This window comes from Mustela lutreola, chromosome 2 (assembly GCF_030435805.1).
Source record: "Mustela lutreola isolate mMusLut2 chromosome 2, mMusLut2.pri, whole genome shotgun sequence".
Lineage (NCBI taxonomy): Eukaryota > Metazoa > Chordata > Mammalia > Carnivora > Mustelidae > Mustela > Mustela lutreola.
This window is the reverse complement of record NC_081291.1, coordinates 116,590,762-116,615,303: the sequence shown is the minus strand read 5'-3', so window position 1 is coordinate 116,615,303 and position 24,542 is coordinate 116,590,762. Positions and strand designations below refer to the sequence as shown.

Genomic DNA, 24,542 nt, shown 5'->3' with positions numbered 1-24,542 from the left:
CTCTCAGCCTTACTGTCTTACACACCATTCCACACCTGCGGCTTCAAACACCCAGATTAAACTCCCTTAGAATTACTAACACTAGTGCTGTCTGTTCAGATACCTATATGTATGGGGCACGAGGAAAGCAATCTGTCCAGTCTCTGTGTGAGTGTTCAGAAAAAGACTTGGGCCCTTCCATGAAATGAAAGAGAATAACAATGAGTACTTTCTAGGGAATCTCTCAAACTTTAGACTATGGTTGCAATTACAGCTTTGCTTCCTTTACCATAAAAGTATACGTACCACGGTTTGGAAAAGCAGTTTTTGGTGAGAGTACTGAAGTCACAAGCCATCGAGACAGTCAAACTGTATGTACTTGGAAAACTTCAAAATGACAGTCAAACTGTATGTACTTGGAAAACTTCAAAATGGAAACAATTCTACGTGAATGCTCCCAGGATGTCCCTCCTGAAGCCAGGGCCACCTCTTCGGAGTGCCCACCGTGTGCAAAGCACCGTGTCGTGCCAAGAAGCACCCAGACCCAGTACCCTCACCTGCACAAACTGACTTTTACCAATATGTGCAGCAGTGAGACTGAACTCAGGAAAGCTTCTTTTGGAGCAAGACTATGAAGGGGAGAGGAAGAAGAAGGAAAGAAAGGAGAAAACATGACACCGGACATCTTTTAAATATTAATTCTTCCACACGTTTCTCCCAACATAAAATTTTACCTCTCCTTAAATAGCCCCAAGTCTGCTAGGTGTGCTAGTTCCTAGAATTATTTCAGGTACTTACAAGCTGGTCTGTCTCTGGGTCTGAAATTCAGACTCTCTCTGGCTACTGATAAAATATTTAGGAACTAGCTACGGAAGTACTGAGAAAAGCAACAGACTTGAGTCTAACCCTTGTCGTAGGATCTTGGGTCAGTCACTAAAATTCTCTAAACCTCAGTGTACTCATCTAAACCCTGGAGATGATCATCTCTTCTCGTCCTTACGGGGTTTTGGCTAGGACCCAAAGAGAAAATAAAATGCAACTGTATTAGAAACTAAAGAACTACTCGAGTGTAAGATGTCATTCGCTGCCCGTGAAGCTCAGAAATGAAGCCTTCTTTGGGTTGGTACATTCTGGTGCACTCCTGAGACTGACAGGTGGCTGCCCGGGGACTCCTCTCCCCGGGGTTCTGACTCTCGATGCCACTGGGATGGGGAAGGAGCTGACAGTTTAGCACCTGGTTTTACTCCTGCAGTCTCGTCGTGCCTGAGGCCTCCCCTCCCCTGGCCCGTGAACAGAGCCAGGCTGCCTCAGTTACCCATCAGTGGTTGGTCACCTCGGGTCGCTGCCCTTTCCACAGAACTGTCCATCAGGAGCATGCCAGGAGCCCAGCTGACTGCTTCCCAAGAGTATTTGCTTCCCCCGTTTCCCAGCAGCAGCTTCGGTAGCACAGATGAACATAGCAGCCGACTTCACTACAGCATTTGATTCTACCGAAGCTGCTGCTGCTTTCCCAGATAGTAGCTTCTTTCTCCAAGGAGGCAACTACTGGTCTTGGTATTCAATTGCATTTGCTATCAGTTTTTGTTTTGTTTTTGGTGAGCTCTGCGCCCAGAGTGGGGCTTGAACTCACAACCCTGAGATCGACAGTTGCATGCTCTGCTGACTGAGCCAGCCCCAGCACTGGATATCAGTTGTTAGAAAACATTTTGCTGGGGTCCCAGATCCCCACAGCTGGGTGGGCCATGGGCTCTGCCTCTAAGCTCTCCCCCCACACTCTGCCTTTGCATCATTCTGGTTCCCTTTGAGGACCACCACGAGCACCCAGAAATTCAGAGGCTGTTAGACTTGGTTAAAGGTAACAGAGCCCTGCTGGTTAGAGCCCAGTGTTTTATAGATATTTTAATGAAACACTGGGAAGTGCTCCTCCATTCCTATGATGGTGGCTTTGTCATATGTCAGGGTCATGAAGGATTCTTCCTTCTCTCATGCCACATTTTCTCTCAGAGGCACCTCAGTCTCTGTGCAAATTAGCTTCTGGCCTACCCACCTCCCATTTCTCCAGCTGTGCCCAGACATGTCTGAACTGAAGATTAAGTGCAAATTGAAACTCCTATTATGTAAAGATTCTAAGCATATGGGATGGAACTCCAAACTTAGCATCTACCAGTAACACCATAGCTTTGGGGAAAAAGAGATTATAATCAGGACCTGGGGTTTTCCCACACATCCTGTTCCCTCTTCATGATTGGAGGCGGGAGGGGAGGACTTCTTTTTGGAAATCTACTTTTTTAATAGGTTTCAACCTTCGAAAGGTTCTCTTTAAATTTCCATTCCCATCAGGAGGTTTATTTCCTCAAGGTTTTCAAGAATTTAAAAAAAAAAAAAAAAAAGAAAAGAAAAGAAAAAAAAAGGAAAAGAAAAAAATCTGTTCATCTGATTCCTGACCACCAGAGGGGGATGTTCCTTTTCCTGATCCCTTCATTAGGTACCTGTACTGGTATCTTCTGATCCGTTTTTGCATGAAAGAGGACTTCAAGGCCCAAACCTGGCCCTCTCTCTTACCATTTTTGATCTAATAACTCCTAATTGTCAATCTTAGGCTTCTCAAAACTCACGTATTCATCCTTCAGACTTTGATCCGATGATGACAAGAACGGCATTACTGGAGGCTCAGCCAAACTTTCATTTATTGCTTAAGACTGTCAGACTGTTACCAAACAGTGGGCACTGCATTCTGGATCTGAGTTTCTGGTGACCTTCACTTTCTGACGACCTTTACTTTCTGATGACCTTTACTTGATGATGACTTTGTTTGGCAGGTTTGGTTCCAAAAGTCAACTGACTGACAGAAATCTTTCTCCGATGGTCAGTCAGGATATATATATCAGTCAGGAGATATATATATATACACACACATACATACATACACATACATATAATAAGTGGAAGCCTGGAAAAGACGAAAACCTTTTAGATGGGATGGCCTTTCCCAGGCCTTATCTAGGAAATAAAAAGATATATATATATTATATATATATGAAGATCTAGCATATTATAAGCAGATAATCAGGATGATCACTATCTAAATAACTACAATATGATTTCCTTTGTATTTTTAAATTTTATTTATTTATTTTGACAGAGAGAGATGACAGGTAGGCAGAGAGGCAGGCAGAGAGAGAAGAGGAAGCATGCTCCATGCTAAGCAGAGAGCCCGATGTGGGGCCCGATCCCAGGACCCTGAGATCATGACCTGAGCTGAAGGCAGAGGCTTTAACTCACTGAGCCACCCAGGCACCCCATGATTTCCTTTATAAAAGTAAATGAGAGGGGTGCCTGGGTGGCTCAGTCGGTTAGGCATCTGCCTTTGGCTCAGGTCATGGTCCCAGAGTCCTGGGATTGAGTGTCGGGCTCCCTGCTCAGTGGGGAGTCTGCTTCTCCCTCTGCCTTTGCCTGCCACTCCCCCTGCTTGTGCGTGCATGCATTCTCTCTCTCCCTCCCTGTCAAATAAATAAATAAACTCTTCAAAGAAAAAAAAAGTAAATGAGAAACAGCAAATTTGGGGAGAAACCTTCTATAATTTCAAAATTACTTACACATAACTTCTTCCATGATCTAGAGAAATAATTTTAAACATGAATCTGGAGGTAATAGAATAGCTCCAGAGGAAGAATATATAGAGGCATTTAGTTATACATCTAACCTTCACTGGAAATCAATTTCATTAGTTTCTTGGAATTGTAGTTTATAAGTAATTTGAGGTAACATCTCCCTTAGCTGTTTTCTAGAAACTACCTGTAGACTATATTCCAGCAGACATTTTTCTACTGCCTAAAATTTAGATGACATTGGCCTGGAATTCCGTGCCTTATGGAAATCCCAGTGTCCTGGGATTCCTGGGAATCTATTCCTGGGAGACTATAATTTCATGGTCACTCTCGCTTTGCCTTCCTAAAATTTTTGGGTTCTACCCCCTTCATCTTCTGGTTGTTCCTTTATCTTGTCATTGACCTGGACATGAAGTTCAGCACCATCCTTGATGTCTAAAAAACCAAAAAACCAAAAAAACAAAAAAACAAAAAACCACTCATCCAAAATCAAGGTGAATGTCAGAGACTTTACTAAAGGTTTCAGAAATTGGAAGAGACTTACATTTTGAATAATTGAAGTCACATATTAGATATCCATCCCCATTCTAAAATTTTGTCAAACCACTACATTATTTAGCCATCCTTTTTCTCTTCCTCTTCTCTTTTCCTGTTCTTTCCCTCGCCCCCCAATTCCTATAGAATTCCCTATATTTTTATTCCCAAGTCCCGCTCTGCCCCTTGGGTCATGGGGTCATGTGCTCCAGATATTTTTTTCTAGATATTTTCCTTTTTTTTTTTTTTAAGATTTTATTTATTCATGAGACACAGATTGAGAGAGGCAGGCAGAGGGAGAAATGGGGAGCCCAATTAGGGCTCAATCCCAGGACCGCAGGATCATGACCTGAGCCAAAGGCAGATGCTTAACGGAATGAGCCACCCAGGTGCCCCAAGATATTTTCATAACAAAGTTACCTAAGAGAAATTTGGTGCCAGTTGTAAACACGATCATGTTCTCACTGGCACGTACTTACAGCAGATGGCTAACTGAGCTCCTCTTTTCGGCCGGGCCATCTCAGCCACCATCTTCACTTGAAAATGAGCTCTCTTGTTCCAGAGGTGATGGCCAGTATGCCAGCTGTGATATTTCCGGTGGCCAGTATGGCAAGGAAATGGGGAAAAGACGGCATCCCGTGTTGGACTAAATACAGAAAATGAGGTCATGGTATGGGGGTGGGGTGTGCCGAAGCATGAGCTAGTTTGCTATCAACTCGTATTGATTGAACATTTGTTCTGTGAGGCTCTTCAGTAAAAGCAAGCGGGGGAATACCATCCTGACCATGATCCTCTGGCTCTACCAGGGACCGAAACTCCTAGAGTCCTAACAAAGTCTCATTTGTCCTCACTCAGGCTGAATGGAGAGAAGAGGTGAAAAAACACTTTGAGAAGATCAAAAGCGAGGGAACTTGTATACACCGATTAGATGAAGAGCTGATTCGGCGGCGCAGGGAGGAGCTCAGGTGGGCTGCTCCCTCCTTCTCCACCCCATCCCATCCCCACATCTGCAGATACTGGCAGGAGCTTGCTTTGTGAATCACTGTTTCACCTTCTACACACCTCTCACCTCTGCTACTTACTGTGAATTCTCTTTAAGAGTTGCCCCAGAGTTGGCCCCGCCGTTACCCTGCTGCCCCGTCCCCTCCCTGCAGCCTTGTTCTCCTTCTTTATTATAGCTCTGCAGCCGGTGCTCCTGGAGCCGGGCTCTTTCTTCATTCGGTGCCTGTCCTCGGTGACATGGAGGGCATTGCTTTATAAGAGGAAGTTCCTGGTCTCAGGATGCTTATGACTGATAAAGGGCGACAAAATGTAGCCATATATAACCACCATATTAGAGCAGGATCTGTGCCCTAATAAGTACAGGGTGAGGAGTCAGCCTTATTGGCATATTGCCATGAACATGACTATATTATGCTGTATTCTTATTAAGGTATTGTCAGTGGCACACAAAAGCTACACATTATACACAAATCATGGTCCGATTTTTATCCGTGCCCCCCGCCCCAGCTATTCAGCATGGCTGGATATGGCCCCTAAGGATAAACCAAGCGCAAGCTTGAATTTTCCATCTCCCACTCCATCTTGTCTGAGTCGTTACCTCAGACACGGGACCCTTGAATTTAGACGACCCTCAGACAAATGCTTTTTTTTTTTTAAGATTTTTTTATTTTTGTATTTATTTGACAGACTGAGAGATCACAAGCAGGCAGAGAGGCAGGCAGAGAGAGCGGGGGAAGCAGGCTACCCACTGAGCAGAGAGCCTGATGTGGGGCTCGATCCCAGGACCCTGAGATGGTGACCTGAGCCGAAGGCAGAGGCTTAACCCACTGAGCCACCCAGGTGCCCCCAGACAAACGCTTTTGAGATAAACCATCTGGTTCTTATTTCATTAGAGCTGTTCTTTGTCATCCGCACCTAGCCCCCCGCCCCGGCCCCATCCCCCACCCCTGGTAGTCAGCTTTGCTGATCCTCTCTTTTCTTTGATAGGCATGCTCTGGATATTCGGGAACACTATGAGAGAAAACTCGAGCGGGCTAATAATTTATACATGGAACTGAGTGCTATCATGCTGCAGCTAGAAATGCGGGAGAAAGAGCTCATTAAGTATGTATCCAGACTTCTGTCTGTCCTTCCCGAGTCGGGTCTATCAGTCAGCCCCAACGCACCATTCTGCCATATTGCTGCTCCTCAAAACTAAAATGGCAGATGCTTGAGTCATTCACCCAGCATTCCTTAAGGGATGTGCTACGCCCAGGTCCCTTCCCCCCATGAAGTTTCAATTGAGGGGAGTTGCTGCAGAGCTTGTTACAGAGGAATGTGCATTTGCAACTTCACCCCACTGAATGGCTCCAAGAAGGGGTCCTCATCTCAAGAAAAGCTTTGTATGGATGAGGGGGAGCCTTCTGCCCGCTGGAGAAGTAAGGTGGCTGATGAAAGTGGTTTAAGGGATTCTTGACAATGACAGGAGACCCCGGTCAGTGGACCTGACCAAAACCAAAACTGAAATTAAGTAGGTCTTCTACAATTGCCTTGTGTCTCTCATGAGGTACATTGGGGGAGGGAAGGTCAGCCCCGAGCGCACCAGAGAGTGGAAGAGCACAGTGAAGTTTAGTTGAGGTTAGTTGAATTGAGCAGATTAGTTGAACTGAACAGATTAGTTGATTGAGCATCTTTTTTTTTTCCCTTTTTAACCTGAATAATAGTGTTGTTATTCAGATAGTGTATTTCTACTAAGGGTGCCCAGAATCTGTGAGAGGAGTTAGTCTGTGGAAACATCCTGCCCATCTTTCCTGTCTGCAGTGACTGAGCTGTGGCTTTTCCTTTCGTCTGCAGGCGTGAGCAAGCAGTGGAAAAGAAGTATCCTGGAACGTACAAACGACACCCCGTCCGTCCAATAATCCACCCCAACGCCATGGAGAAGCTCATGAAGAGGAAGGGCACGCCTCATAAATCAGGGATGCAGACCAAACGGTGAGACACCTGTGCCAACCTGACATTCAGAGAAAGGGGAATATATCCCCCCCAAAATACATGGATCCCATGACGGTGTGTCTGCTCTGTAGCTCCCCGTGGGCACACTTGGCTCCAGAAAAAACAGAGTAGGAAAGTGAGAGGATGGGTCATGAACTCCAGGAATCTGGTTTTTACTCTCTGAGACATAGATATTTCTTGTCTTAGCAAGACAAGGCCGACGTGGATTCCAGTCCCAGCTCTGCCCGTTGGTATAAGCCGTATGATGTGGACCATATCATTTGTCCTCTTTCAGCCGTGGGCAAAATGGTATAATGATCGCACGTGAGATTTCTTTTTCTTTTTCTTTTTTTGACCCCTCCTGCACAGAATTGGGTTAATCATAATTCTTGTTGTAGGTAACATTGGTTCATGTGTGTCCCACTTTTACATATTCATTTAGTTAGTTCTTTTTAATAATGTAATAAGTGCCTGTAAATCCATTACCAGAAACAAAAGCAGGGGCTTTGATAATGACCTGTACCTCACCATGTAGGGCCCCTCATTCTATTCCTGCATGGGCTTTCGGTGAAGTTTAAATAAGAGAAATATGAAATCACCTTACAAATCACAAGTACTAAGAAAATTAGTTTTTGAATAGTTAAAAAAATAAAAGATTGCCCTTTCCTCTAATTACAATGCATTTTCCTTATACTAGTTTAGTCTTAGAATGCTCTCCCAGTCAGTTTTTATTATCAGGCTCTACCAGATGCCCACTGCTCCCAAATAATGGAGAGTGGACTCTCTTCTAGCCAAGTTAATGCAAAGGAAAGAAATGTCCCTAAAACCTGGGGTGTAAACCAAATGGTCTACTGCAGAATGCAGTAAGAATAAAGATAATGACAAAACGCAAACCAAAAATGTATTTTAAGTCTTTCAGAATGGCAGTCATTCTGAATAAGGCCATTCTACCCTAGCATGACTAATACAACGCTAAAACTACTGAAGAGTAATTACATGGATTAATTCCAGTTTTGCTTTTACTTACTACCCGTGATCACCTTCTTGTCAAGTTCTGAGAAATTGTAGGTGGCACCTGGCAAAACCCTCTGAGGATCCCAACACCTCTTTCTTTTAATGTCTTAATTGGAGACAGAGTTCACCTGCTGGCTCCTCCCTGCATTCTGCTACACTTAAAACTAAGAGCTTTGGAGAAGAAAACAGTACTGTTTCATTCTTCAAAATGTGAGCGCATGTTTACTTTTAGTGTTGGCTATGAGGAATGTGTTTGGAAGTTTGCCACCACTAGCAGATGCTTAGTGGACTAAGCATCCAGGAAGACAACCTGGAATGGGTCTTTGAGCTGCAAAGAGTTCTGCTCTTGGTTGGTTGGCCCCTGGAGGATGTCAGTTTCACATTGTTCGGACAGTCCAATGATTAAGTCAGAAGTCCAGTGACCTAGGAGGAGATCAGAGAGGAAAAACCATCCACCATCCTTTGGCCTAGGTATCAATGTGGGTTCAGTTGGGGACTAAAAAGAAGATAATCAGAGTTCAGTTATGGATCCAGCACGCCTGTTACAACTGAGTATAATCCAATACAGTGGTCTAAATGCCTCATAATAAGGAGAGGCTTGGGATGGGGCGAAGAACTCTGCCTTAATGTCGGAAGACTTGGGTTCAAGTTGGGAGTTCTGCCATGGACTCCCTTTGGGGAGCTAACCTCTCGGATCCCTCAGTACCCTTACCTGTAAAATGAATGTTGGAAAAATCAATAGTCGGAAACAAGTGTTTTATATATTGTAAAGTGCTTTGTCAACTGTGAAGTGCTGTGTTACTGTTATTCTGTGATTTTTGCACAGCCAGGTTCAATAAAAGCAGCCTTCGTCTGACTTAGACACTTTCACCTCAGCTCTCTTCCAGATCCTCCGATAGCCAGTCACTGGATAGGTAGGTGCCCCTAACTGGACCTCGGAGGGCTCCCTTGCCTCAGTAAAAGCCCCAGGACCTCCTCAGTCCATGTACTTTTTGTGGCAAAAGGTGGCCAGCTGACCACAGAACCATGAACCTGAGACAGGAAGCAGCACAATACTGTGCCCATCCTATCATATACCAACGTTACCTGGAACTTCTATGCTAAGGAGGAGCCTCAACTGTTCCTGAAAAGGAAAAAAAAAGCCGTCTCCTACACCCTGATGCCGACTCATTTTCTATGAGCCCTAGCTGTTCAAATGTGGTCCTTAGTTCGGTGTCATGAGAGAGTGTGCTAGAAGTGCGGACTCAACCATTTAAGTAAGGTGATTTGTAGGCCTGTTTAAACTTGTTATCTGAATCTCCAGCTAGCCAGCCAGGGGATTAGAAAAGACTTTTTGTCTGGATTCTGCCAGTGATGCACTGTGAGACCATGAGCCACTTTGGGTTTCAGTTTCCTCATCACATAAGGTAGAGGTGGGACTGTATCTGTGGTTTTCAAGCAAGGTCTGGGACACCCTAGGGCTTGCACAGATGTCAGGGATTACTGTGGAAGTAGAGAGGAAGAGGAGGGGGAGCCCAGCGGGGAGGGGCTTTGCTCCCCTCCCACAAATGTCCCACTGTATCTGGGGTGGAAGAGGGTAGTTTGCAATGTAATTGACATATAACATTATATTAGTTTCGAGTGTACAACATAACAATTCAATATACATATATATTATGAAATAATTGCCACGCTAAGTCTAGTTAATATCCATTCATCACCACAAATAGTTATATATTTTTTCTTGTGATAAGAACTTTCAAGATCTCTTAAAGACTTTCCGATACACAATACGGTACAGCTAACTCAAACCATGTGGGTTTGAACTGCATAGGTCCACTTGTATGTGAATCTTTTGCAGTGTAGTACTGTAAGTGTATTTTCTCTTATGATTTTCTTAACATTTTCCTTTCTCTAGCTTACTTTAAGAATATAGTCTGTAATACAAATCACATACAAAATATGTATTAACCAACTGTTTATGTTATCAGTAAGGCAGCTGGTCAATGGTAGGCTATTTTTAAGCTTTTTTGGAGTCAAAAGTTATACCTGGATTTTTGACTGTGCACATTATCCAAGGGTCAGTTGTATCATTACCTATAGCCTCCATGCTGTACATTACATCCCAGGACTTATGTGGTTTATAACTGGAAGTTTGTACCTTTTGACCTTCTTCCTCCATTTTACCCATCCCCCACCTCTGGCAACCACTAGTCTGTTCTGTTACTATGTCTATTTTATATACTGAGTTTCTCAAGAAAAGGATTCTGTTGTTAAAATAAAATTTGGGTCCTTCAGCACTGTAATCTGATGATTTGTGTCTAGTCCCTAAGAAGGAGGAAGTAATGGTGCTCTCTGGTATCCTCAAGTCTCCGCCCGTCAGTCCATCAGTTCAGAAACCGTTTATTGTTTACCTGTGCACCATGAAACCTTCAAGCCCTGGCTTGCTCTTGCACACAAGCTGCATGACCAGCGCAGTGAGCACTCGACAACAGACTAGGAGAGGAGCCAGCACCACACCAGGCCGCTCCCCGCAAGCCCTTCTCTTGCTGGCTCTGTCCAACCTCCTAGGCTCTGTACTATACTCTGTACTCTGTACTATTTCCCCTTCCTCAATCCCCACCCCCATACCCCCTTCCTAAAACATGTTTGAATACTGAGAGTGAGCAAGGCTCCCAGCTTCCTTCCCATTCATAGATGGCTGACATAGTCCTAGACCTCTGGGAGACCATGTCTAGACCAAAGTCCCTGAACTTAGCCTCCCACCTCATTAACCTGAGGTTTCCTTCTCTTGTGCCAGACCTCTGTGATTTGTGATCTGCTGCGGGAGCTATCTAGATCCATCAGACAGATTTCTGATGGTGGGCAAACCCTTGCCTCTGCCTTGGCATGTGGCACCAGGCTGATAGCCGAGGTTATGCGGAAGAGATCAAGAAACCTCTAGGGTAGAATTAGAACTTAAAGGGGATCGGGTACCTCAGCTAGGGAGGCACAGAATAAAATCCAGAGGGAATGAAGGAAATCCTCTATAGGTGGACATCGAGGTTGTTTCTAATTTTCTGCTATTTTAAACTGTAGAATATAACACAGCGTCTTCAAACATACATCTGCGTGCACATCTGTTACCTCCGTTGGATAAATCCCTGAACGTGTGACTGCTGTTTCAAAGGGTGTGTGTACTTTCAGGTCTGCATTGCATTTCCCCGAACTTGAATGTGTTTCCAGATGTTGACAACGAAATCTTGTCTTTCCTCCCAGGCCAGATCTGTTGAGATCTGAAGGTATCCCCAGTACGGAGGCGGCTCCCGCCGCATCCCCTTTGTCCGGAAGTCCCAAAACCTCCACCTCGAGCAGCAAGAGCCGCTATCGGAGCAAGCCGCGCCACCGCCGAGGGAACAGCAGAGGCAGCCACAGTGATTTCGCAGGGATCTTGAAAAACCAGCCAGCCCAGGACAGTTCACCCCATCCCACGGACCTACACCACGCTCAGTCCCAGTACCCTTCTCCCCATCACCACCATCCTCTGCAGCAGCAGTACCAGCAAGGCCCCCCTGCCATGTCCCAGAGTCACCATCCCAGACTCAGTATGCACGGACAGGACATTGCCACCTGCGCCAACAACCTGAGGTATTTTGGCCCAGCAGCGGCCCTGCGGAGCCCACTCAGCAACCATGCTCAGAGACAGATGCCCGGTTCCAGCCCCGACCTCATCTCCACGGCCATGGCGGCGGACTGCTGGAGAAGCTCTGAGCCTGATGCAGGCCCAGCTGGGCCCTGGGGCTGTTGTCAGGCTGACCCTTACGACCCCTGCCTCCAATGCAGGCCAGAACAGTGTGGGTCCTTGGACATACCCTCTGCCGAGCCAGTGGGGAGGAGCCCCGACCTTTTCAAGTCACCAGCACACAATCCCCTCTCGGAAGATGCCCAAGGTTCCGAGAAAATGGGAGAAAGGGAATTCAAAGGCTGCAAGTCTGCATCATCCCTTGGCATCCCTCACCATGTCACCCCCCCAGTGCTACCTCGAAACACAAGGCCCCTGCAAAAGGTAAGCTGTAGTGACAGCCCGTCATGTCGTACACATTAGAAAGCCTACATCATGTGTCCGTTTTGTAAAAGGAAGAGATGACAGAAGCATAAACAGAGGTTTCTTTGACTTTAAATGCTCTCTCACCACACTGCTTAAGTGATGGATTCAGAGGACTGATTCAAATGTATCTGATTTATAAATAAATAGCCATATACTTGGGATATGTAGTCAAAACTAGAACTATCCTAGCCTAGTCCTGCTGGATGTTACAAGAAGGAAGGATCCCATTATAAAACAAGTTTGGAAACATATTGTATTCTCTCTCTCCTCTTGGAGATGTCCTAATGGACATCTACAAATCCTAGGCTTTAAAAAATCTTACAGTTCCTTGTTTCATCCAGCCGTTCCCTCATCTATTTGGCCATAATGGCTTTAAAAATAGTATCTATTAGTATCCCATGGAACTAGCTTTCTTCACAATATATTTTGGATGGGTGCCTGGCTGGCTCTGTCGGTAGAGCATGTGACTCTCAAGCTTGGGGTCGTGAGTTCAAGCCCCACGTTGGGTGTGGAGCCTACTTAAGAAAAAATAAAATAAAATATTTTAAAAGACCAATATATCTTAGAAAACCCTACCTTTATTAGTAACCATCATGACCCAGTAAGGCCTCCATCACTGAAACCTGTTCCTCCTCCTCTTCTCACCCCCTGGCTGCCTACGTTTTATTAGCTTGGAGGCAGTGTACCATAGTGGTTAAGAGCATGAACCTGGGAGCCAGAGAGATCTCAGTTCGAAGCAAGGCTCTTCCACTTAGAACTTCTGTTGGTTCTAAGAACCAATAGTTCACACTGGTATCCTTATCGATAAATGGGGTGCAGAGTGGGCTCTGCCTCATTGGCTGATATGAAGATTAAGTGAGATAATACATATAAAGCACTTAGAACAGGACCTGGAGCATAACAACCTTCCAAAAATATTAGCTCATCTTGCTAATGAGTTAAAAATAAGATTATGTATGAAAAGTGTTTAACACAGTGCAAACACCCACTCAGTTCTCAGCATTGCCTCATCTCGTCAGCATTCATCAGGAGTGCAGTTGATGGAATAAAAGGGTCTAAAATGTAAATGAGTATGTTTCAGTCAACTAGACATTTAAAAGAAGTTGACATACCTGTCAGAATGGCTAGAATCAAAAAGACAAGAAATAATGGGTTGGAGAAGATGTGGAGAAAAGGGAACTCATGTGCACTGTTGGTGGGACTGCAAACTGGTGCAGCCATTGTGGAAAATAGTATGGAGGTTCTGCAAAAAATTAAAAATAGAAATACCAGGTGATCCAGTAATTTCACTTCTGGGTATTTACCCAAAGAAAACAAAAGAACTAATTAGACAAGATACATGTATTCCTGTGTTTATTACAGTATCGTTTACAATCGCCAAGATATGGAAATAACCTGAGTATCCATCAATGGATTAATGAATAAAGAAGATGTGGGGTGTGTGTGTGTGTATTTGTGTGTGTGTGTGTGTACATACATACATACATACATACACACAATGGGATATACTCAGCCATAAAGAAAAGAATGAAATCTTGCCCTTCATGACAACATGGATGGACCTATATGGTATTGTGTTTAGCGAAATAAGTCAGACAGAAAAAGACAGATTCTATATCAATCACTTACATGTGAAATCTAAAAAATAAAACAAAGGAACAAACACAAAAAACCAGAAATAGGTTCAAAAATATGGAGAACAGGGGCGCCTGGGTGGCTCAGTGGGTTAAGCCGCTGCCTTCGGCTCAGGTCATGATCTCGGAGTCCTGGGATCGAGTCCCACGTCGGGCTCTCTGCTCAGCAGGGAGCCTGCTTCCTCCTCTCTCTCTCTCTGCCTGCCTCTCTGCCTACTTGTGATCTCTCTCTGTCAAATAAATAAATAAAATCTTTAAAAAAAAAATATGGAGAACAAACTAGTGGTTGCCAAAGGAGAGGGGGGTGGGGATAATGGGCGAAATAGGTAAAGGGGATTAAGAGGTTCCACCTCCCAGTTACAAAATAACTCACACGGGACGAAGAGTTAAGCATAGGGAATATAGTCAATAACGTAGTAACTTTGTAAGGTGACAGATGATAACTATTTATTTTGGCAAGCAGAGCATAATATATACGACTGTTGAATCTCTACACTACACATCTGAAGCTAATATAATACTGTACCTCAGTTATACTTCAGTTTAAACAGAAGTTGAGGCTCAGAGCTATTGTCTCAGAACTGTATTTCTTCCCTCCATGCAGTGCTGCTGCTGACAAACCCTTCCCAGAGATTAAATTGTGTTTGGGCAGTAAATTTGGGTTATTCTGCTCCCCCACCGCTCTATGGCCAGTAACACGTATTTTTTGGGTAACAACTTTGAGATATAACTCACGTACCATAAAGTTCTCCCATTAAATGTACTGCCTCGTTCTTTTATTCACAGTTAGGCAATCATCACCAATTTTAGAATATTTTCATCATCCCAAAAAGAAACCCTGTACCCTTTGGGAGCACTCCGGTCCACTCCCGAATAACACGTACCTTTGAACCATTCTGATGCCATTTTGATGGGCCAGCGGGGACAGGGAGTGCACTCCCTCTACATTTGGCCTCATTGGAACAGTACTCCCACAGGGCGGTTCCGCTTCTTTTGACCGAGATCCACTTCCACGGTGCTTCGGATAAATGTCTTCTTGGCAGTATAACCCCATGCCTGTCCTCTCTACTCAAAAAAGCATATCAGAACAAAAATGGATAAGAATGATGGTATGCTAAAGCTGACTTTAAAAATAAATTATCCTCAACCTTTGGTACTGTTACTTGGGCCTGGTTACCCACCTCACAATGGGTGGTAGTAATCCAGTGTGCCATGATTCCATGGGTAAGGATGGTTTATTTTAAGTGTGGCTTTTTTTTTTTTTTAAAGATGTGGAATTTATTAACATAATGTATTATTTGCCCCAGGGGTACAGATCTGTGAATCATCAAGCTTATACACTTCACAACACTCACCATAGCACATACCCTCCCCAATGTCCCTAACCCAACCACCTTCTCCCTACCCCCCTCCCCCCGGCAACCCTCAGTTTGTTTCATGAGATTAAGAGTCTCTTATGGTTTGTCTCCCTCCTGATCCCATCTTGTTTTGTTTTTTCCTTCCCACCCCCAAGACCCCCTGTCCTACCTCTCAAATTCCTCATATCAGTGAGATCATATGATAATTGTCTTTCTCTGATTGACTTATTTCGCTCTAGTTCCATCCACATCATTGTAAATTTCTTTTGTTGGCTGCATAGTATTCCACTGTGTGTGCCCACATTGCATGTGCCCCTTCAGATTACTACATTTGTATCTTTAGGGCAAATACCCAGTAGTGCCATTGCTGAGCCATAGGGTAGCTCTATTTTCAACTTTTTGAGGAACTGCACCAGAGTGGCTGCACCAGCTTGCATTTGCACCAACAGTGCATCCTCGCCAACATCTGTCATTTCCTGACTTGTTAATTTTAGCCATTCTGACTGGTGTGAGGTGGTATCTCACTGTGGTTTTGATTTGTATTTCCCTGATTCTGAGTGGTGTGGAGCTAAGTGCGGCTTTTCTTATGTTCTCAAAGAGAGATGGTCTCTTCCTTTTGAAGGAAGATCATCTTCTCAGACAAGACACTTACACAGCCTTTTTAGATCAACCACGGAGCCCTGGCAATCACAAGGCCTCAGATGTCCCAACCAGAGCTCCCTTATCCTTACCAACAAGCTGACTCCATAAGACACTGTGCACCTGTTTTGTATTCATGGTGGAAGGAGAAACACAAGATGTGGTTTGACACTCAAATAATGTCTGCCTTGGTAGTGCAAATGAGCATAGTAACTATAATATTAGTGAAAAAGTGATTGGTACATAGAAGAGAAAAGGTAGTTGTTGGGTTTTGAAGAACCAAAAGATCACTTCTTGGTGGAATCCCTAGGTCAGGGTCTGGACCATGAATGACAATGATTACAAGAGACTACTCCCAAAATCCAAGACCTTCTCTCTAGTTTCTCCTCCCCATCACTCACCTTGGATAATCTCATGGAGTCCTTACCTACTAGAGGGCAAAATTCCCATTTACTCAGTTCTGTGTGTCTTCTAGCATCTAGTACAGACCCTGTCCTCAGAGACACCGAGGAAAGGTTGCTGAATGAATGAGTGAAAAAATATATGTTTATTTTTTTTAAAAGATTTTATTTATTTATTTGAGAGAGAAAGCATGAGCAGGGGGAGGGGCAGAGGGAGAGGGAGAGAGAATCTCAAGCAGACTCCCTGCTGAGCAAGGAGCCTGATGCGGGGCTCAATCCCAGGATCCCGGGATCATGACCTGAGCCAAAGGCAGGTGCTTAACCGACTGAGCTACCCAGGCACCTCTGAAAATATATATGTTTAAAGATGACACTTAGCAAACTGCTATTTGTGCCTTTTTTATTATAAACATTTTACACTGAATGTGTGTGTGTGTGTGTGTGTGTGTGTAACAGAGAGAGAAAAAGAGAGACATAGATTAAGATAAAACTCTTTCTCCTTGTTCTCCTCAGAGTGGAGATGACTCCTCAGAAGAGGAAGAAGGGGAAGTAGATAGTGAAGTTGAATTTCCACGAAGACAGAGGTAAACCCAACAAACACATGTACTGCTTTCAGTGTAATGGGGAAAATCCCGAGTCTACCATACCTCCCGTTCAGTCAGGTCACTTTCAAACAACCCCCATATAGGGAGATTCGAACTCACCATCCCTGTTTTCCCATTGTGACACTTTGTCCACTCGGTTTGCCTAGCAGATCCTAGTTCATTAGAATTCATTTCTTAGGAACTTCAAGATAAGGAGCATAAATAGGGATTCAAGGTTACAATTGAGAATGGAGTGGGCATTTTATGAGATGACCGTCCTGTTTTGTGGATAATTTGATGGGGTTTTGGTGTACCTCCCTATATTAGTCTCTCTGGCTACGACAGCAAAATACTACAGGCTGGATGGCTTCAATAATGGGAATTTATCTTTCACGATTGAGGCTGGGAAGTCCCAGACAGGGTTCCTGGTGAGGACTCTCTTCCCAGCTTGCAGACAGCAACCTTCTTGCTGTGTTCTTACAGGGCTGGTTGGGGGGAAAGGGGTAGGATGGAAAAGAGGGGGGTACAAAAGTGGGGGTAGAGATATTCCCACTTTAAGGTCACAGTCCCGTGGGATTATGGCCCCACCCTTTTGTTCTCCTTTGACCTTATTTACCTCCTAAGAATTTATGTCCAGATTTAGTCATACTAGGGATAGGGCTTCAACATATGAATTGGGCTTGGGGGTGAACACAGGTCAGTTCATAGCACTCTCCATGGCTTTGGATATTATGCCTTAAATTAAGTATAATTAATTAAATTGAGTCATCACTCAGCCCAGCCTTAAAAATCACTTCCTGCCTATCCAGGAAGAATAATTTTGCTGGTAGGATTAAATTGAAGAAGGACCACCTCCCCCTACTTCAGGAAGAAGAGCTGTCTTTTGTAGGAGTAGGGAAGCTAGTTTTCCTCCAAGAAAGCCTCTTCTACGAGTACGTGTTCTGTTCTTGAAGCATAGGGCTCTAAGAACCGCCCCCAGGAAGGCTTGTGTACCTGCCCAGAAACAGGAATTCTCTGCAAACCAAGGGACTCCTTTGGTAAATTGAATTCCAGGTCCTCACACTGCCCCCAAATTAAATCCGTTCTCATTCCCTGAGCTACTCTTGCCACATTGCTGTTGGTATACCTTACTGTCTCCTTGGTTTCTCCGATGTGGTGAGATTGGACCAAGTAAAGCGTCTTCATTCTCTGAACTCACGCTACTGACTTCACAGATTATTACTTCCAACTTTGTTCCTGAGATGCACCATGAGCTTGACCCACCTGATGGCTTCCTGCCTTTCTTGTTAGCTTCAAATTATATTTATGTTTTCACTGCATGGTTTTACTTTTTATATGATAACATTTCTCTCCCTATCTCCTTTCTGTTACCAGCCTTGAGATGTTGTGTGAATCCTACTTTAATTTCCCTTTCCCATCTGGGCTCTTTTCATGTGTCCTTAATTCCTGCCCACCCCTGGCCCCCAACCTCAGCCTATCACCTGGCTGGTCAGTGGCAAGCCTCAGATCATAAGCCATCAAAATCACTTTGTACTAAGAGATAGAGAAAAATCAGACAATGACAAAGAAAAAAGGGAGTCTTCTTTTTATTATTTGTTTTGTTTTGAAACCAATGTAAGCTAGCAGCATTCTTATTTACTAGTCTACTTCTTTTTTTTTTTTTTAATATTTTATTTATTGACAGAGAGAGAGAGATCACAAGTAGGCAGAGAGGCAAGCAGAGAGAGAGGAGAAAGCAGGAGGAGAGAGGAGGAAGCAGGCTCTCTGCTGAGCAGAGAGCCCGATGCGGGGCTTGATCCCAGGATCACTGAGATCATGACCTGAGCCGAAGGCAGAGGCTTAACCCACTGAGCCACCCAGGCGCCCCTACTAGTCTACTTCTAAACAAGGGGAAAGAAATGAAATTTTTGCAAATCCTCCCTCCGCCTGCCTGCCCCACCCCCCCCCCATCTTGCCTCATCTGAGCTAACCTCACATGTTCACTGGAATGAGCCATTAACTAATGAGGCAGTGCCCCCAGCTGTGGAGTGAATGTTCCTGTCCAAGCTCATTTCCACTGGGGGTCAGCTGACAGGGCGAAGGCACTTGGCCTTCCAGGGCTGCCGTGCCCAGTGGGCAATGCAACTGGGGTGAGGGAAGAGGTAGGGAATGACATGGTATGAGCTCTGAGTAGACCCAGCCCAAGACACAGCTCTGCCTTTTCTGGCGATGTGGCCTGGAACAAGTCACTTGCATTATCTGGCTCCAGGTTTATGTTCTAGAAAGGAGTTAGACCAAAGAATCTCCCAAGACTCTCTTACCTATAAGAATCTGGGAGGTCTGTGCACAAGAAGCAAGACAGCTCCATACCGTGTGTGCGTGTGCACGCTGGGGTCAGACGAGCTGAGGTTTTCAAAGACCGGCAGTAGCCAGCAGCTTTGGAATGTAGTGTTTAGCTGCAGAAACATACAAACCAAATGCAAAGGGAGAGTCAGGTTTCCTTCTCTTTTGCTTTAAAGTTAAATAGCGCCTATCTATCTGTATTCAAATCTCCCTTGGGGGTTGGGAGAAGCCTAGATGACCTCTAGGCCAGGCTATGATGGAGAGGCAAGGGAAGAACAGCAGTTGTGCATGTGATTAAGGTCCTCTGGTTCTTTGTGGTTCTAGGCCCCATCGCTGTATCAGCAGCTGCCAGTCGTATTCGACCTTTAGCTCTGAGAATTTCTCTGTGTCTGATGGAGAGGAGGGAAATACCAGTGACCACTCCAACAGTCCTGATGAGTTAGCAGACAAGCTTGAAGGCCACCTGGCAGAGAAGCTGGATGACCTACTGTCGCAAACGCCAGAGATCCCCATTGAGATATCCTCGCATTCCGACGGGCTCTCTGACAAGGAGTGCGCTGTGCGCCGCGTGAAGACACAGATGTCTCTGGGCAAGCTGTGTGCAGAGGAACGTGGCTATGAGGTGGGGCTTCTCCCTTCTCATCACTGTAGCTCCTTGGGCTTACAGCATGCCTGTGTCCCTGAGTCCTTTACAGTTACCATTTAGTATATGAGATAAGACAGGTGCCTCCAAGAAGTAAGTAGAATCCAGAGATCCACACAGCTCCCCAAATAAGGGCAGGGCTCCTAAATGAGGTACAAACATCAAATTGCACAGGCCTATTCATTCTAAGGTCAGGTCAAACATGACCTCCTCCTGACCTCGTCTCGCTCCTTTGTGTCCCCACCATCCCCTGGATGACCCTCTCATTGCACATAGGACACTTGAGGTCCTGCACAGCACAGGACAGTCCCTGTCTTGGAAGATGGGCTAGCACAGTGGCTGAGAGGGTACACCGGGCATCTGAACAGATGCCACACCCCGCGGGGGTTCTCTACTGACTGCCACCCTGGGCAAGTTGCTCACCTGTAGGTCCGGGTTGGTGTCTGCAAGGGGCAGTGATGACAGGGTGCTTGTGAGGATTAAGTGAGTTTCTGGTCATAAAGCACTTGCAGGAGTGCTCAGATCACAGCCGACACTATGCAAGCGGGGCTGAGGCAGTCCTGCTGTAATTGCCATCATCATCGTGGCTGTCCTCACCTTTCTAGGTCTTCTTTCTCCAGGAGCCCTGCAAGGGCAGGACCTGGCCTCATGTATCTTAGCCAGCAACCCAGAGCAGTGCCTGTCACGTGGGAGGTGGTCAATACGCATTTACTAAGCGATTGCCCAAGTGAATGGAGGTTTTATTTTGTCTCCACTTTGCAGAATCCTATGCAGTTTGAAGATTCGGACTGTGACTCTTCTGATGGAGAGTGTTCTGATGCCACGGTTAGGACCAATAAACACTACAGCTCTGCTACTTGGTAATGGAGGAAAACCCATCCTGAAGATCTTATGACTATACTGGCATTTCAGATCCTTTCCCCCTTCCCCCCCCCCAGACTCTTTCCCCTCTCTCCTTGCTTTTTTGTCTGGGAAGAGAGCTGCCCCATCTTTCTTACCCCTAGAAATGAGCTGCAATAACAGGAACATGAGACTTCGCAAATCTCTGGAAAAAAAATATCCAAATGAAATTAAGTCTCACTGAACATTTCAATCAAGAATGGCAGGGATCTATTTTATTGAATATTCTAGCTACTGTAACATTGATATTTATTTTTGTTTGACATTTTAACACTTTGTACTGTAAAGAGTGAACTATATATGATAGAGAGAGAGAGACAATAATTTCTTGCAAAAAAAAAAAAAGAGAGAGAGAGAGAGTGAGTGAGAGATAAAGGAAGAAAGAAGTGGAATTTAGGAGCAAACATCCTTGGGAATTTGTGGGGCCAGGAGGTATTATTGCTACTTGAACAGGGGACCAGTTCTTTTGGCCATAAGTGACTGAAGAAAAGCCAGAGCAAGACATATTATTTTAGAAAACAAAGAACAACAAAAGAAAAGCAATTCCAGGTAACTTGCGAACAGACCACATTAAGTTCAACCAGCTTGTCCACATGGGTGATGGAAATTGTCTAGAAAAGATTGGTAACCAGATACTTACACCCAAGGTTGTTGAGGGCATGTGCTTCCTCCAGGAGGAAGAAGACAACTATACGTGTGGAAGCTGATTTCATTTGAAAAATTTGAAGCAGCATTTTGTATGAGACTTACAAATAGCATCAGACCTTGTCTTTGACAAATATTTCCCTTTTTAATGCCTTCATCGTCATGACCTTGACCAATGTGTGACCTTGACCATTGTGTTGATTTTTCGGACTCAAGTGCCATTTTCTTGTAGCCTATTTCCTTTCCACCTGTTGACCACTTCCTTTAGGAAGAAGGGCGAGGGATGCTGATTTAAGAGAAAAAGGAGATTTACAACAGTATTTGAAAAGCAAATGTGGAATTAATGGAAATACATTCTCCCAGTGTCTCAGTTGAGCTTCAAGCAGAAGATGAGACTGCCCCTCTGTGGAACCCGGTTGCTTGTCTACTAGAATCATATTGATTCAAACAGAACACACTTTGAAGGCAGCTAGCATGTGTGTGTGTCTGTCTAGTGTCCAACCCCAAACCATCCCTTTTGTTTTCATTTATTAACTCATCCTATCCGGGAAGCTTTAGTGCGGGGCTACCACTAGCAGCATAAAGGCAAAACAAGAGCATCTTGCAAAAGGCAACCCCTTTCCCACCACAACAGCATTTTCATTAAATGCAACTTGTAAAATGAATTTTACTGCACTCTGGATCAATGCAGTTTGGAATAATTGGATTTGGAAATTTCTGGAAAGAACAACCTGTGCTGAGCAGCAATTAGAAAGACCTGACATTGTCCAAGGCATGAGGTTCTGCTTGGTTTGGGGTCATGGGCTTTGAAAAGTACCCCAGGGTACTTGATGGTGCCTCAGCTCCAAGGAAATTTTTACCTAGAATTTTATATAGAAACAGGTGTTGGCCTAGTTTCTGTCTCTTTCTCCAAGAAAGGTTACTGTCAAACAACCTCTCTAGGCTCAAGACCCTAAAGACCGTGGCTCAACGCTTTGGCACTACATTATGTTGGACATTAGAAAAGACTTACACATACAGGTATTAAACTATTTCCAACTCAGATGAAACCATTGCCCCCCTCGGTGTCACTGATTGCATCAGCCAAAAAGGAAAGGCGGAGGGAATTTAGAGCAGTTCCTTTTGCTTGTTTGATCCCTCCATTTGTTTACACTTTATGTTGAGACATTGATTTAAAATTTAGTGTCTATAATTTATAACTCTTAGCTTGGATGAAGGAGAATGTTTAACTTATACAGAAAGCAGTATTGTTTGCATTAAATTATTCCATTTTGTATAAATTCTGTAGCTGGACTACATGAAAAATCTTAAGTTATGGCATTATTATCATTGTTATTTTATTTTATAATAATTATCATTCTCATTTTCTGTCGATCAGAAGGTGTGGTTTACAGTGTAGCACAATGATTGTGTGTATTGCTAACCATGAGTAATGATGGCTTTTTATGACCTTGAGGAAGGAATGAAAATGGAACTGCCATTTGGGAGCTCCCGGTACTCCCCTTAGTTGCAGTCCCTCATTTTCTCTGTGCAACAACAATCATTGAGGGTCTGGGTTCTGCACTGGAGCCCAGTGGATACACTGTGGTTTTTTACTTGATCCTCAAAGCTCCTGGGTGGGCAGGTGACTGAGTGGATGGACAAAGACTTCAAAAGCTGTAAACTTTCTCAAGTTTCATAAGAAATAAAATCATGGGACTACCTTAGAAGCCAAAAGAGATTCATTTAGTGCCCTGGGGAGGAACCGGCCTAAGGAGTTTCCTCCCGGGGCCCATGGGTTAGGCAGCGTCGGGAGCGGTCGGCAGTTTGTCACCTCCTTCCTGCCGGGTCCCAGAGCATCAAAACCTTTTTTTTTTTTTTTCTCCTGGCTGGGAATAGCAAAGAAACATTACAAAGAAGCAAAAAAAAAAAAAAAAAAAAAAAAAAAAAAAAAAGAATATATATGTCATGACACTGACATAAATTGCCTAGCTGTAATGTCATCCCATAAAAGATAAGAGAAATTCTAGAAGGAGGCCTAGTCACTTAGAGGGTGATAGGGCTGCAAAGGTACCTTGAAAGGCCATAGTTTCCATCATTGGACTTTCAACGACACTGAACTGTGCATCCCTCTGCTTCGTCGCTTCTGGGAACAGAGAAGCTACATGCCTGCGTCCTCCTTCTCTCCAACTTAAAACATGCTTCAGCTTGTCCAGTTCTTGCCCACCTCTAGTGGCAAAAGGGAAACGTGAGGGTCAGCTTCTGTCTTACGCCTCTCAGTGATGGTCTTCCCAGAATACCCATACCTGATACCTCATAATTCTGATATTTTTTTGAATTACCATCTTGACTGCTTGTCATGCTAATGCCATATCTACCTATTGGGTTTACTGTTACGAGCATGTTCGGCTAGTAGGTAGTGTTGAATCTTTAGCCATTCATTGTATTGTCAAGAGCTGAATAAAGTTCCAAGTTGAACGTTTTTATTTTTATTTTTATTTTTAGTAGAAGTGACTAGAGGCTTCAGAAGAGAACAGTATCCATAGCCTAGGTTAAAAGCCTTTTCTAGCGTAGCCTGGCCCTTCACTGCCTGCCTTGAGCTAACCAGGACCGTTGTGAATCGATGTATGTTTCTTTGAGAACAACTCCACAGTTACCTGAAGACTGCTGCGTCCAGAGCTCGGGGAATCGAAGAGCTGATTCTTCAGTCCTCAGGACTCTGATTTCAAGCTTCAGTGTTGGGATTGAAAAGTTAACCCCCTTGGGATGAGCATTCACACTCATTTAGCATCTGTTTTTGATGGACTGCAAGATAATGAATTTTTATTTGTCTTGCCAGTGAACATTTGGTTTTGATTTTCATCTATTTCTAGATCATGTCCTCTGATAACAATTCCTATTAAAATTGCTTAGCAGAGGGACTGAGAAGCCGACATCAACTTTGAAGTGGTAACAGACCTTACTGCCCATGAAGTTTCGACCTGTTTTTAAGACAGTGGGAGTTCCTACTCAAAAAGGGTGAAGGTGCTAGCTAGCTCTGTGGTAAGATGATCTGGTACAGCCTACTGGAATTTCAGATATTTAGGAACTTTACTATCAACAAATCATCCCTCTAGAATTAAGGATTTTTTTTTTAAGTAGTACTTAGTACTGGACATTTCAGGGCCTCATTGTGCTAAATTTCCCTCTTACCCCAAGTAATAGATGTGATGGTATTGGAGTTTCTTGGCACCAACCCAATTTTAAATGCCCTTCCCTATTGT

The 24,542-nt window shown here is 44.3% G+C and overlaps 1 protein-coding gene across 11 annotated transcripts in view; it reads left to right on the top strand.

Moving 5' to 3' along the window:
* MAP3K13 (mitogen-activated protein kinase kinase kinase 13) overlaps positions 1–23,761 on the top strand; it is a 165,240-nt gene extending 141,479 nt beyond the window's left edge. For all 11 annotated transcript variants that reach the window (XM_059163230.1, XM_059163233.1, XM_059163234.1 and 8 more), the window contains 7 exons: positions 4,977–5,086; positions 6,111–6,227; positions 6,957–7,094; positions 11,346–12,132; positions 16,720–16,790; positions 19,437–19,734; positions 20,518–23,761. In XM_059163230.1, coding sequence (XP_059019213.1) covers positions 4,977–5,086; positions 6,111–6,227; positions 6,957–7,094; positions 11,346–12,132; positions 16,720–16,790; positions 19,437–19,734; positions 20,518–20,619 — 1,623 coding nt within the window. In that variant the 3' untranslated portion in view covers positions 20,620–23,761. The remainder of the gene's footprint in view (positions 1–4,976; positions 5,087–6,110; positions 6,228–6,956; positions 7,095–11,345; positions 12,133–16,719; positions 16,791–19,436; positions 19,735–20,517) is intronic.
* Positions 23,762–24,542: the final 781 nt, after the last annotated feature.